This window comes from Borostomias antarcticus (genome assembly GCF_949987555.1).
Source record: "Borostomias antarcticus genome assembly, chromosome: 19".
NCBI lineage: Eukaryota > Metazoa > Chordata > Actinopteri > Stomiiformes > Stomiidae > Borostomias > Borostomias antarcticus.
In genome coordinates this window covers 1,923,567-1,938,310 of record NC_140252.1, presented here as the reverse complement: position 1 = coordinate 1,938,310, position 14,744 = coordinate 1,923,567, and the positions used below count along the sequence as shown (strand labels likewise).

At 47.7% G+C, this 14,744-nt stretch overlaps 1 protein-coding gene across 1 annotated transcript; it reads left to right on the top strand.

Moving 5' to 3' along the window:
* Positions 1-34: 34 nt before the first annotated feature.
* On the top strand, positions 35-14,678 carry LOC311321561 (poly [ADP-ribose] polymerase 1-like; the record flags this gene model as incomplete). Its single annotated transcript, XM_084453556.1, has 15 exons — positions 35-50; positions 3,473-3,613; positions 4,192-4,431; positions 4,947-5,012; positions 5,157-5,212; positions 5,541-5,669; positions 6,821-6,904; positions 7,157-7,279; positions 11,033-11,161; positions 11,304-11,402; positions 11,504-11,650; positions 13,878-14,005; positions 14,095-14,156; positions 14,355-14,469; positions 14,600-14,678. 15 exons carry the CDS (start codon positions 35-37, stop codon positions 14,676-14,678), a joined length of 1,614 nt encoding a protein of 537 aa, XP_084309682.1.
* Between the last annotated feature and the right edge of the window lie 66 nt (positions 14,679-14,744).

Here is a 14,744-nt window from a genome sequence, read left to right as displayed (position 1 = left end):
AGGGTCTTAGAAAATGCAGCACGCAATTAACTCGATGTCTGAGATGGAGAGTGAGTAGCAATTTAAAAGTTAAAGCTTTAAAAGTTAATACAATTCCGTAAAACTGTTTTAGTTGTATTGAAGTGACAGGATAGTATTAATGACCAAATATTGATGGTGTTTCTGGTTTGATGCGTCTCTAAAGTCATTTTCTAGACTCTAAAGAATCAGGTCTGCTAGCCAAGTTGGCACTAGCTTCAGTTAGCTAGCATACTAGCTTCAGTTAACTAGCATACTAGCTTCAGTTAGCTAGCATACTAGCTTCAGTTAGCTAGCATACTAGCTTCAGTTAGCTAGCATACTAGCTTCAGTTAGCTAGCATACTAGCTTCAGTTAGCTAGCATACTAGCTTCAGTTAGCTAGCATACTAGCTTCAGTTAGCTAGCATACTAGCTTCAGTTAGCTAGCATACTAGCTTCAGTTAGCTAGCATCAGCTAGCAGCGCAGCGAAGGTTAGCCGTTATGTGCGCGGGGGGGGAAAATGGGGGGAAATGTTTATTTTAAAATAATAATGTAACTGGTCAAGTTACAGTAGAGAAACGTTTCCCCAGATGAAAGCCCAACGCTAGCGACTTAATAAGTGAGGGAAAGCTGGGGGCAGCAGGGTGGCAGGACTTCGCGATCTGGCGAAGAATGACGTGTAGAGCGGGGTTTTGTGCAGGAGCTGATGAGCGTTGACGGGCCGGGGCGGTGATGGTGGAGCGCATCGCCTTCTGTGCCCGGGCGGGGAGTCACTAGCAGAGGCGCACTGAGGTGTCCGGGGAGTCACTAGCAGAGGGCACTGAGGTGTCCGGGGAGTCACTAGCAGAGGGCACTGAGGTGTCCGGGCGGGGAGTCACTAGCAGAGGGCGCACTGAGGTGCCCGGGCGGGGAGTCACTAGCAGAGGGCACTGAGGTGCCCGGGCGGGGAGTCACTAGCAGAGGGCGCACTGAGGTGCCCGGGCGGGGAGTCACTAGCAGAGGACGCACTGAGGTGTCCGGGGAGTCACTAGCAGAGGGCACTGAGGTGTCCGGGGAGTCACTAGCAGAGGGCGCACTGAGGTGCCCGGGCGGGGAGTCACTAGCAGAGGACGCACTGAGGTGTCCGGGGAGTCACTAGCAGAGGGCACTGAGGTGTCCGGGGAGTCACTAGCAGAGGGCGCACTGAGGTGCCCGGGCGGGGAGTCACTAGCAGAGGACGCACTGAGGTGTCCGGGGAGTCACTAGCAGAGGGCACTGAGGTGTCCGGGGAGTCACTAGCAGAGGGCGCACTGAGGTGCCCGGGCGGGGAGTCACTAGCAGAGGACGCACTGAGGTGTCCGGGGAGTCACAGTAGCAGAGGACGCACTGAGGTGTCCGGGGAGTCACAGTAGCAGAGGGCGCACTGAGGTGTCCGGGGAGTCACAGTAGCAGAGGACGCACTGAGGTGTCCGGGAGTCACTAGCAGAGGGAGTCACTAGCAGAGGGAGTCACTAGCAGAGGGAGTCACAGTAGCAGAGGACGCACTGAGGTGTCCGGGGAGTCACTGGGAGCGTGTGTGTGTGGGGGGGGATGATTTTTATAGAAAACTGAGAAAGAACCTGTTTGTGATGTTTTAAATCAATTACTAAACGAAAAGGCCAGTTACGAAACGAATGGAAAAAAAATTGTCAAGGAAATAGCCTATACAATTTTGTATCAATCAAAGCTTTATTTGTATAGCGCATTTCATACCCAGAGGCAACACAATGCGCTTTACAGAGAACAAGGGAGGTGGGCATACGACCCACTCTCTACATATTCCAGAGGGAAGAAAAAAACAGTAATCACCCGGGGGCCAGATAAGTGAGCTGTAAAAATTCTTCCCTGACCCCTCTCAACAAGGCGATCGAGCAAGCTCCTGGAGTATGTTTGTCTACCGGCTAAGAACATTTATAAAGCAATAAATTACATTAAATTACATTTCAGAGTAAGAGAGGCTAAAAACATCATAGGAGAAATATGGCAAATACTGGTGTGTGTTTGCAATGGCCCAGGCCTAAAGCCGGAAGTGGGTTGGTGTATGTGTGTGTGTACGTGTGTGTTAACTAAATGCTACGACATCCACAGCAGACACAGGGGTATCTATCGAACTCAGGGTGGTTTGCTGGTGACAGTGGGGCATCCACTGGACCTGGTTAGAAGATAGGAGGGAGAGAGAGAGAGAGGCGCTAGGGAAGGCATAAAACGGTTAGTAGCACACTGAGCCTTTGAAGCAACACAGCTGTCAGAGCAGAACAAGCCTGTTTCAGGGTAACCAGCTTCTGTACACTACTTGATATACATTAGGGATGGGAATTTCGACTAATTTTAAAACCGAGTAACCTAACCTGATCCTACTCGAGTAACCGATTACTCAAAAAAAAGATTACTCAAAAAAAGATACCGTCCAGACAGAGCGCATTTAACCCCGGCCCCCTCGGAGGGGAAAACGTTTTTTTCCGCCGTTATTACCGTGGCGGTGCTTTCATGTCTCGTCCATGCCCTTGCAAATAAACATATTTAAAAGCTGATGTGTGGTTGGATGCATTACTTATCAGATTGAATAACCCACAGGTTTTCATGAAGCTATCGGAATCGAAAAACGCAGCCTTTTAATGTGGATGCACTGCCCAGCTCATAGCCTATTAAGCCTATCGTTAGGCTACTCTGAAAACTCTAAGCCTACAATATGCAACCAGACCTCTAATTTACTAATATAAATTAAGTATTAAACCAAGCCTTTACTGCCGATGCCGGATAACAAGTGAATTAATTTTTAGCGTTATCTAAAAAGCACCGCGGCACTCACTGCCTATTTCCAATTTATTGGACAATAATGGATGTTTCGGCGTCAAGCCTTCATTAGAGAAATGTCCATGCAAAACTAAATAGATTTATTGAACAACAGGCCTATTCATTCAATATTTCTTTATAGGCTGGAAAACGAGTAGGCTATACGCGCATGGGCCTGTGCCGGAGCGCTCTTAAAAAGACTCCATATACAGTACAGCGCTTTTCTCCAGGCAGCCGCCAACGCTCTATCCTCTTTGGTAACAATTGAAAAAGGGCACAGGCGCTCAGAAATGCGCGCTTTCACGGCCAAACATGCCATATTGTATAGCCTTTAGATTAACCGAGTAGTGTTTATTTTCCGACTAGCAGATTGCCTACTCGGGTACTCGAGAAATCGGTTAACCGTGCACATCCCTAATATACATACAGTTGTATTGGCCTACAAGCCGAATGTAGGCAATTCAGCTAGTACGTTATTTCATTAGCCCTGTCCAGACATGATTAGTTTCACCGGGGAGGTCAGGTAATGTAGGCCTAATTGTCACTGACATGTTTTGACTGTTGTGTTGTACTGTTTCCATAGTACCTCTGTGTGGGTGTGTGTGTGTGCGTGTGTGCGCGCATGTGTGTGTGTGTGTGTGTGTGTGTGTCTGCTCTGTAGACAAACCCCTGACAGGGATGAAGCTGCTGGCTGTGGGCAAACTGACTAAGAACAAAGATGAGCTGAAGGCTGCCGTGGAGGATCTGGGCGGGAAGATCACCAGCTCAGCCAATAAGGCGGCTCTCTGCTTCAGCACCAAGAGTAAGTGGCCAATCAACATCCAGAGGATGGAGGCGGGACAGCAGATCACAACCACTTTACTAGTTTCGCATAACCAGACCGATTTCCACACTTGATGAACTCTGCCAGCGCTGGAGAAGCGTTGGGCTGGACTCACGACCATTCGGGGTTAGGGGAGGGTAGGGTTCGTGGCTGCTAGGGTTAGGGTAGTGTAGGGTTCGTGGTTGCTAGGGTTAGGGTAGGGTAGGGTTCGTGGTTGCTAGGTTGCTGTTGTTTCATGTGGTCTGGGAGAATCTCCCATCACCACTGATTTGCCGACCACATGAATCTGCGCCACTGATTGGTCAGTAATAAACAAATGATAAGGCTTATCCCCAAAACTTACATCCGTTGACTCAACCTTGACTACCACCGTATTAAAACCAATTGGACACGCTAGTGCCATTATGACATTTTAAAAGTAGTTTTTTTCTGATGATTGTAATTGCTTTCATTGAGTATGTAAGAACTTCGCACATTCTGTATATTGTGCAGGAATATTCAATATTATATTGCATATATAATGTCATCTATATATTTATTTATTTTTTCTCTCTCAGAGGAAGTGGAGAAGATGAGCAAGAAAATGGAGGAGGTGAAGGAGGCTGGCGTGCGCGTGGTCTCTGAGAACTTCCTCACAGACATCAAGTCCTCTGGAAAGGCCCTCCAGGAGCTTGTCTCCCTGCACGCCATCTCACCCTGGGGGGCCGGGGTCAAACTCGAGGCCCAGGCTCCGGCTGCGGCCTCCAAGTCCGGAGCGGTGGCTGTCAAGAGCACGGGGAGAGTGAAGGAGGGTGAAGGTGTGGATATGACCGTAGATGATTATAACCAGGATATATAGATGCTTATAGATGGCAATGACCAGTAATGGAGTGATGATTATAACCAGGATATATAGATGCTTATAGATAATGACCAGTGATGGAGTGATGATTATAACCAGGATATATAGATGCTTATAGATAATGACCAGTGATGGAGTGATGATTATAACCAGGATATATAGATGCTTATAGATGGCAATGACCAGTGATGGAGTGATGATTATAACCAGGATATAGATGCTTATAGATAATGACCAGTAATGGAGTGATGATTATAACCAGGATATATAGATGCTTATAGATAATGACCAGTGATGGAGTGATGATTATAACCAGGATATAGATGCTTATAGATAATGACCAGTAATGGAGTGAGGATTATAACCAGGATATATAGATGCTTATAGATAATGACCAGTAATGGAGTGAGGCTGCTACCTTGATATGTGCTGGGTTTGTCTTGTAGATGAAAACATTTCTTCATGTTCCAGGTGGCAGCAAAGCCAAGAAGATGAAACTGAGAGTCAGAAGAGGAGCAGCAGTGGACCCTGACTCTGGTGTGTTTCTGTGTGTGTGTGTGTGTGTGTGTGTGTGTGTGTGTGTGTGTGTGTGTGTGTGTGTGTGTGTGTGTGTGTGTTATGCACCGTGTAGAGGTTTGGGGAACACACTGCCTTGTATCCTAAACTCGTGTCCCACTCCAGATTGCTCAGATCTGGAGAACAGTGCCCGCATGCTGGTTGACTATGACTATGACCAGGTAGAGCCTTCACTCACACACACACACACACACACACACACACACACACACACACACACACACACACACAAACAAACAAATTTGACCCCTCTCAGAATTCACGTCAAAATACATATATACTGTATACAGATCCTCCGACACTTTTTCCAGAGGGAAGCAAAACAAAACAAAAAACTGTTCAAAAACAGTTCACCCATTCTGATAACGCAGTGATATCAACCACTGCAATTATGTACAGAAACCTTTCATGAGATCATGACCCAGTGATTGGTTGACCCCGGCCCAGTCCCATACCTGATTGGTTGTGTGGTGTTGTATTGCTCACCAGGATGAGGAAGCAGTGAAGCTGCTGACGGCCAGCGCCGGCACCAAGTCCCTGCTGGCCAAGCCCATCCAGGAGCTCATCAGGATGATCTTTGATGTGGAGAGCATGAAGAAGGCCATGGTGGAGTTTGAGGTAGGCAGAGTGTGTGTGTGTGTGTGTGTGTGTGTGTGTGTGTGTGTGTGTGTGTGTGTGTGTGTGTGTGTGTGTGTGTGTGTGTGTGTGTGTGTGTGTGTGTGTGGGACAGAAGTGATGTTTCTGTGTGTAGGATTGGAATGTGTGTTTGTGAATACAGTAGAACCTCATGGACCCATCGGGAATGAGGGTCGTTCAGATCTCTGAAATGTTTGTAGCTCTGAAAGTGACATTAAATACATAACATTTACAAAATATAATATTTCATTTACACTGAGAATAAGTCAGTAAATATCCTCTTTAACAATCGGAACAGCGTTGAAATTGCAGGCAAAATAACCAACAACTAAGTGAGACTAACCTCCTCATTTAGCCTCATTCAGTGCGCTATAGTAGGCCTATGGGTGGGTAGAGATAAGATGGAGAGGGGTAGGAGGAGGAGTTATTCTGCCAGTGGACTGGCCTGTACTGAGTGAGAGTGGGAATTAATGTGATTACATGGAAGCTGGATACGGAACCATGAACCAGCTATTTTGGGGAAATGTATAATTTATGAGTTACTACTGTAGTTATTCGAACACATTAGGCCTACGTATTGTTGTTGATCTAGTTGTATGAAATGCTTTCTGTGATACTTATATTTGCTACTTATACTTTTAGTAGGTCTAATTTTACATGGTGGTGTTTTCATGTACCAGCAGTATATATATATATATATATATATATATATATATATATATAATTAATCAATAAAACAGATATCCAAACACTATGTAGCCTAGTGCTATTTATTGGAAACATGCTTTCTATGGCACTTGATCTATTTTGTTGCACTTCCTCGTTCTACAGGAAGTGTAGGCTATTTGCATAGGTAGGGAAATGCTTTCTGTTCCACCTACTGTATATTGTAATTTTCTCGTCTGCTTTATGTAATTGTAGGTCTATATTGTGATATTTTTTGTGGCAACGTGCAATTTCATATTGATCTGTAGGCCTTCTTGAATTATTCTAAATCCTAGTAAAGTAGCCTAAATATTCATGTGTTGAGTTAAATGTTATTTTAGCCCAAAAGAGAAATCCGGCCCCCTTGAGGTCTCATTCAAACAGACCTGTCCCTCTGTCTCATATGAGTCTGGCCTCCCTGGCTGCAGATTGACCTTCAGAAGATGCCGCTGGGGAAGCTGAGCAAGAGGCAGATCCAGAGCGCTTACGCCCTCCTCAGTGAGGTCCAGCAGGTCCGTGGCCCAGGGCGCCCCCTGGTGGCCCCCTGCTCACACTGCTTGGGTCCATCAGTCTGGTTTCCTGGGTTAAGCCAAGCCCTGGACTAAATCACTGTTTCAATCTCCTTTCAATATGTTTAGTCTTAATTAGTCTTATACTACAGTACCCTCCACCATTAAATGAGTATAATACGTTGTGGTATAGTACAGTAATGCACAGTGTAGTGTTCATTCCACATTCCTAAGGGCCTTCCTCTCTCCCCTCAGGCGGTGTCAGAGAACGCCTCAGAGTCCCACGTCCTGGACCTGTCCAATCGCTTCTACACGCTGATACCTCACGACTTCGGCATGAAGAAACCCCCGCTGCTCAGCAACCTGGACTACATCCAGGTGAGACTGCTAGTGTTTCCCCTCTCTTTCTGTCAGTCTCTCCAGAGAGGCGACGGTCTCATAGATTTTGATATTTATATACACCTTTACAGAATGTAGTTCTGTATAATTCTACCGAGTGCAGATAAGGTGATGTGCTGAGTGTTGCGACTGAGTTCAACAGGCTGTCTTGTCATCCAGCGTCCTGCTGGTCTGAGGGAAGAAGCTCTTTCCCAGTGGGTTTGGAGGATGCACTACCTCTTTCCTGACCTGAGCAGAGAGAAGAGGCTGTTGTCTGCTTGACTGGGATCCTTCAGGATTCTCCTGGTCCTGGTTGTGCACCTCCTTGTGTAGATGTCCTGGAGGTGTGGGCGTGCCCCCCTGTGATACGCTCCGCTGACCGGACCACTCTCTGCAGGGCCTTTCTGTCCTGCATGGTCCAGTCAGGAGGCTCTCAATAGTGCATGTTTAGATGGTCCAGTCAGGATGCTCTCAATAGTGCATGTTTAGATGGTCCAGTCAGGACGCTCTCAATAGTGCATGTTTAGATGGTCCAGTCAGGAGGCTCTCAATAGTGCATGTTTAGATGGTCCAGTCAGGAGGCTCTCAATAGTGCATGTTTAGATGGTCCAGTCAGGAGGCTCTCAATAGTGCATGTTTAGATGGTCCAGTCAGGATGCGCTCAATAGTGCATGTTTAGATGGTCCAGTCAGGATACTCTCAATAGTGCATGTTTAGATGGTCCAGTCAGGATGCTCTCAATAGTGCATGTTTAGATGGTCCAGTCAGGATGCTCTCAATAGTGCATGTTTAGATGGTCCAGTCAGGAGGCTCTCAATAGTGCATGTTTAGATGGTCCAGTCAGGAGGCTCTCAATAGTGCATGTTTAGATGGTCCAGTCAGGAGGCTCTCAATAGTGCATGTTTAGAAGCTCATGAGTATCTGGGGAGACTCTCTGAATTCCCTCAGACGCCTGAACTGGAATCAGCCTCTGCCTGAACTTCCTTACTACCGTGTCTGTGTTTATTGTCCATGCCAGGTCCTTGGTGAACTTCAAGATACTTGAAGTTGTCCACCCCTGAGTCTCCACAAGGGTTCCATTGATTCTTCTTCATTGTGTGAGTTAGGTGTTGTGTCCTCTCATCGCCAGGCTCGGGACCGAGGGGCTGTCCTTTTACCACCCAGAGCCTTTTTGAGGGGTCACCCGGGCTATATATCCGGGCACATCTCCAGGAGCTATGTCACCGTTTCATCATCCAAAACTGTCAGGCCACGCATTCCCTTGGGTGTCCGGTATATCGGACAGTCCTGGATGACATGGTCTGCGGTTTGTTCCTCAGCGCCACACTCGCACGCCACACAGGATACCAAGCCCCATCTGTGCATCAATGAGCAGAAACATCCGACGCAGGTCCGGAGGTGATTAAGCCTCACCCACGCTGGTCTGGGTAAGTCCCTTCAGGGGGAGAAGGACCAACGGCCGGGATGAAATCACGGAGTCTGGAGGTGTTTGCCTCCCACTCCGCACGCCAGAGGTGGTCCGCCCATCCTGCCTCGCTGATGTTAAGATCTCTGCATTGCTGCAGGAGATCCCGTGCAGCAGGCACAAAAGGGTGTCTTGACTTGAGACGTCAGGGAGGCTCCGCTTCCCAACGCAAGGTCGTCTGCATAGGCATACTTCCTGGAGACTGTGGTCGGCAGGTTGTAGGTGTAGATGTTATAAAGGAGGGGGGCCAGGACAGATCCCTGGGGCATGACGTTTTTAAGGCGTCGCAACCTGCTTCGCTGTCCGTTACCAGTGGTGAGGGTGAAGCTGTGGTTTTGGACAAGCTCCATGATCATGCTGACCATGTGCCTGTCCGGCAGCAGGCGGAGCAGCTTGCAGGTGAGGCTCCGGCCCTCTTTTTAGCTGAAAAGCTGTCCTCGATGTCTTGAGTCATCAAAGTGACTTGATCTAGGGTCGATCTCCCGTCGTCCTGTGGGAGCAGCGGGTCGATGATTGGTTCGACGCGGGCGTAGATGAGACGCTTGAGGATCTTGAAGGGGGTATATAACAGAGAGATGGGGCGGTAACTCTTGGGGTCCCCTTCAGGCTTGTTCGGCTTAGGGATCGAGACAACTAGGGCTCTTCTCCAGATTTTGGGGATCTTGAGTTGGCGCAAGCAGGAAGAGAGGAACGCTCTTAACCAGGACTTCAAGGCAGGCGCGGCATGGAGTATAAGCTCTGGGCAGATAGAGTCAGGCCCTGGGGCTTTCCCTGGCTTTACATGCTGGAGAGCAGCAGCAAACTCCTCCGGTGTGAATTCACCGGAGATGTTACCGCCGCTAGGAGTTGTGTCCTTCCAGAGGTCAGACACTTCTTTTGCCACGAGACGTGACGATTCGTGGTCTTTGCCCTCGTATGTCCGACTTTTCACAAATGATGCGATGGAAATGGGGCAGTGACGGGGGAGTGTCTAGACCTACCCGCAAGTTGTTTTTTTGCCTACTTTTAAATTGCGAATTAGAGCTTTTTCGTTTTCACATGTTGATTTTTATAAATAAAACGTTTAATGTGATACATTATTGTACAATATCATTATTCTGTTGCATTTATTTGTCAACATGGCATAAATCTAATTTTAAGCACTTCCAATTTCTATGGGAAATCCCGGGAAACCCAGGAAATGGTCTGAAAAATCCAATGATTTATAATCAGATAAATCCGGGAAATTCAGCAACCCTAGTCCTGACGCCACTTAGTCAGGCACTCCACCTCCTCCAGTCTTCTCATCGGTGTTGGAGATCAGGCCCACTACAGCTGTGTCATCAGCCAACTTGACAATACAGCTGGAATCGTAGGTGGCTACGCAGTCGTGTGTGTACAGGGAGTACAGCAGTGGGGACAGGACCCAGCCCTGGGGGGCTCCCGTGTTGAGGGTGAGGGGGGGACAGGACCCAGCCCTGGGGGGCTCCCATGTTGAGGGTGAGGGGGGGACAGGACCCATCCCTGGGGGGCTCCCGTGTTGAGGGTGAGGGGGGGACAGGACCCAGCCCTGGGGGGCTCCCGTGTTGAGGGTGAGGGGGGGACAGGACCCAGCCCTGGAGGGCTCCCGTGTTGAGGGTGAGGGGGGGACAGGACCCAGCCCTGGGGGACAGGACCCAGCCCTGGGGGGCTCCCGTGTTGAGGGTGAGGGGGGGACAGGACCCAGCCCTGGGGGGCTCCCGTGTTGAGGGTGAGGGGGGGACAGGACCCAGCCCTGGGGGGCTCCCGTGTTGAGGGTGAAGGAGGATGAGGTGTGGCTGCCTGCTTTCACCACCTTGAATGTTATTTGATCGCGCTGCCTATAGCATGGACACAGGCACAGTCATCCAGCATCGGATGGGATAAGTAGATGAGGATTAGACTGCTAGACTACGGATAGTGAATTGACTTTAGGACTGGAATGAGGAACTGATTAGTGCTGATAAGATATTGTGAGGACAAGCGATGACAAGAATTCCAAAGTACCTGTACCGGTTATATATAGCAATACCTCTATTGTACCTTGGGTCTTCCCGACAGGAAGGATCCATCTGTACAGAGGGGTGTTCATTTCCAGGTCATTGAATTTGGTGACAAGTCTGAGGGAGTTATGGTGTTGAAAACTCAACTATAGTCAGAGAACACAACTCTCACATAGTGTCCATTCCCCTGGTCCAGGTGGGAGATAGCAATGTGGAAGATGTGGGGGATCTTCTGTTGACCTATTGGCTCAAAGGGTACTTTTTAACCCATTACCTGCTGCTGTGCAGGCTAAGGTCCAGATGCTGGACAACCTGCTGGACATTGAGGTGGCCTACAGTCTGCTGAGAGGAGGGGCAGAGGACAACAAGAAAGACCCCATCGACATCAACTATGAGAAACTCAAGACCAAGATCGAGGTATGGCTCAGTTTCTCTCTGGCCCACCAGGTTTTCTCTGTGAGGTCCTGAGATGGGATTGGATATAGTGTTTGTTCCTGAAGCTGTAGAAGAACTGCAGGTGCAATGCTGACAATTCAGCAAGAATCTGTCCATTTTGCAGGTTGTTGACAAAAGCAGCAAGGAGGCAGAGATCATTCTGCAGTATGTCAAGAACACACACGCTGCTACTCACAACACCTACACACTGGAAGTGGAGGAGGTATGTGGCTCAATTAGAGTGGTGTTGATGCCTTTGCTCTCTCCCTTGCTGGTGCTCTAGCTAACACCAGCCATGTCTTGTGTCTTCTTCTGTGGTTCTAGATTTTCAAGATAGACAGAGAGGGAGAGTACGAGAGGTACTTCCGGGATCTGCCCAATCGCCAGCTGCTGTGGCACGGCTCTCGCACCACTAACTACGCTGGTATCCTGTCCCAGGGCCTGCGTATCGCCCCACCAGAAGCTCCTGTGGTGAGCGCTCAAGTCCTGCAGTGCCACTTGCTGCTTAGGAGGATATGATGTCGGTGCATCCTATTAATGGTGCGTTCAAGACAACTCGGGACTCAGGAATTCCCAACTTGGGAATCCCAACCCCCGATGTCATTGCATTCATGACGATTTTAACTCGGGAGAAAAAAGTAAGTAACGTAACTAGCTAGCTCTGAGCTAGCTAACTAATGTTAGCTAACGTTAGCTAGCAAAACAGCTGACTAGCTAATTTTGCCAGTAAAATAGCTGTTAAAGTCCACACATTGCTATAATTAGAGAGACATATATAGAATACGAACATATATTGCACAGTCACACATCAAATTACATGTTAAAACGTCAATAAACACTCAATAATAACTGAGGGCTCAAAATTATACCCGAGTTCCTGACTTGTTATCCCGAGTTGGACAAGCGTTCAATTCGTTTTTCACAAGTTGGAGGTCGGGAATTCCCGACTCCCGAGTTGTCTTGAACGCACCATAACAAGCCAGATGAACAGTAAACATCCTATAAACAAGCCAGATGAACAGTAAACATCCTATAAACAAGCCAGATGAACAGTAAACATCCTATAAACAAGCCAGATGAACAGTAAACATCCTATAAACAAGCCAGATAAACAGTAAACATCCTATAAACAAGCCAGATGAACAGTAAACATCCTATAAACAAGCCAGATAAACAGTAAACATCCTATAAACAAGCCAGATAAACAGTAAACATCCTATAAACAAGCCAGATGAACAGTAAACATGGTGTCTCCGATATCCACCCATGATGCATGTTTGTATGTGGTAATGAAGGACAGGATATTTGGTTAATGAATGTGAATATATGAAATGCTTTCATATATTTACATATATTCATATATTTCATAAGTGTTATTTCATGTTTATGGTATTTAACTCCTGGAGTTTAAACTCTGTGAACAGTAGAAGGGCCCCGGACCACTTTCTTTCAATTCAGGAAATCCAGAAAACGGCACCAATGACTCCTCAGTGGCAAGGACGCAGTGTGCACCCGTCCGTTTTTGTGCTTGCATTGTGGCAACGTGAAGCAGATGCAGTTATGCTGTTCCTGCAAGTGTGAAATGTCCGACCATCTGCAGCTGAATCAGAGGATTTAGTGTAGTATGATAACTTGTCGCTACTGTCCATTGGGTTCTATTGGTCCTGTTTGTCGTTGGGAGAGACGCTGGTTCTGTGTACAGCGTGGTTCCCTGCCCGTGCCCGGCTAGTGAACCTGGAGTCCCCCATCACAGCTGTGCGTGTGTTGCGCTTTCCCGTGCCTGTACTACGATCTGCAACTGCACAGCTGATCCCCACAGACCTCCCACCTAAGGGCATGACTAACCTCATTACGGTTGGACACATAATATGACCTTGCTAACCATACTTGATCTCTGCTATCCAACACGATCAAGCTACCTAAATAATTAATCTGATCTATGTTGTGAAATGTAACGTCTAATAACTAATGATAATTGTACCCACAATGCACCTAACTTCAATACTAACCTATGAGGCCGCTCGCCTCCTCACAGGCAAGAAAAAGCGTGACCACATCACGTCAGTCCTGGCTTCACTCCACCAGAAGTCATACCCGGTCCACCGTCGGATTGATTTTAAACTTCTCCTAATGGTTTTTAAAGCCCTAAATGGGCTGGCCCCTCTGTACCTCTCCGAGCTCCTGCATCGCCACACCCCAACTAGAGCTACTGACCAACAGCTGCTGGAGGTGCCAAAAGCCAGATTCAAGTCTAGAGATGACAGGGCTTTTGCGGCAGCTGCCCCTAGGCTCTGGAATAGCCTGCCCATTTACATCAGATCCTCCCAGAATCTTGAGATTTTTAAATCCTCCTTAAAAACCCACTTCTTCTCCCTAGCCAGTCTGAGCACAAGATGTTTCATGTTTGTATTGTCTGTTGTAATTCCTTGTTTTTGCCGTGGGATGTTTTTACTCAGGGCCCACCTCTGTACAGCACTTTGGTTGACTGCTGTCATTTTAAATGTGCTTTATAAATAAAGTTTGCCTTACCTTGCCTGTGAGAATCCTAATATTTAGAACAAGAACCCTGAACTCTGTGGATTTGGAAAGTAGACGGGCTCCTGGGTTGATCTAATGCCCCCCCACCCCACCCCCCAAAGAATCAAGGCAACAGTTGTGACATAAGGAATCACATGTGTATTGTCTTTGTACATTCCAGACGGGTTACATGTTTGGCAAAGGTGTGTATTTTGCCGACATGGTGTCCAAGAGTGCCAACTACTGCCACACCTCCCAGTCCGATCCCACTGGCCTCCTCCTACTGGGAGAGGTCGCCCTTGGCAACATGTGAGTGACAGACCTCCTAACTCTTATCAACAAACTCATAAATGTATATCTTTATGAAACTATATTCATGATTTGGTTCATTCATGCAGGTATGAGCTGAAGAAGGCGTCACACATCTCAAAACTACCCAAGGGCAGACACAGTGTGAAAGGTACGCGTTTGATTTATGACCTCGTCCTAACAATTCTGACCAGCATGTGTGAGCATGTTTATAATACAATCAACGACAAAGACAATTCATAATGTTCTGTAACAACCAATGTTATTGTCCACAATGTGGAAATATGTATGAAGTCTCCATTTTCAGAGCTCTGTGACTGATGTATTTGAACCTCTGTCCTTATGCCAGGTGTGGGTAGAACCGCCCCTGACCCGAGTGCCACGGTCACCTTAGACGGCGTGCAAGTGCCTCTGGGAAAAGGAGCCAACACCAACATCGACGACACTAGCCTGCTATACAACGAGTATCCTTTGCTAACCATCAAACCCGTGGAGAGATAGGTCTGGCTATGCGAGACGATCCCTGTAGTCATTTATAGATGCTGATTTGTCTCCCATCACTGCCCTCCCCGTTTTCCTAAAGTTCTCTTCCAGATACATTGTGTATTTTGTAGCACAGGTGAACCTCAGGTATCTCCTCAAGACCAAGTTCAACTACCAAACCTCACTGTAGTGAGGGGGGCTGTGGAGGGGCCAGCCCTCATGGCAGTGTCCTGGCCCCAGTCCCCTGCCAGCGCTA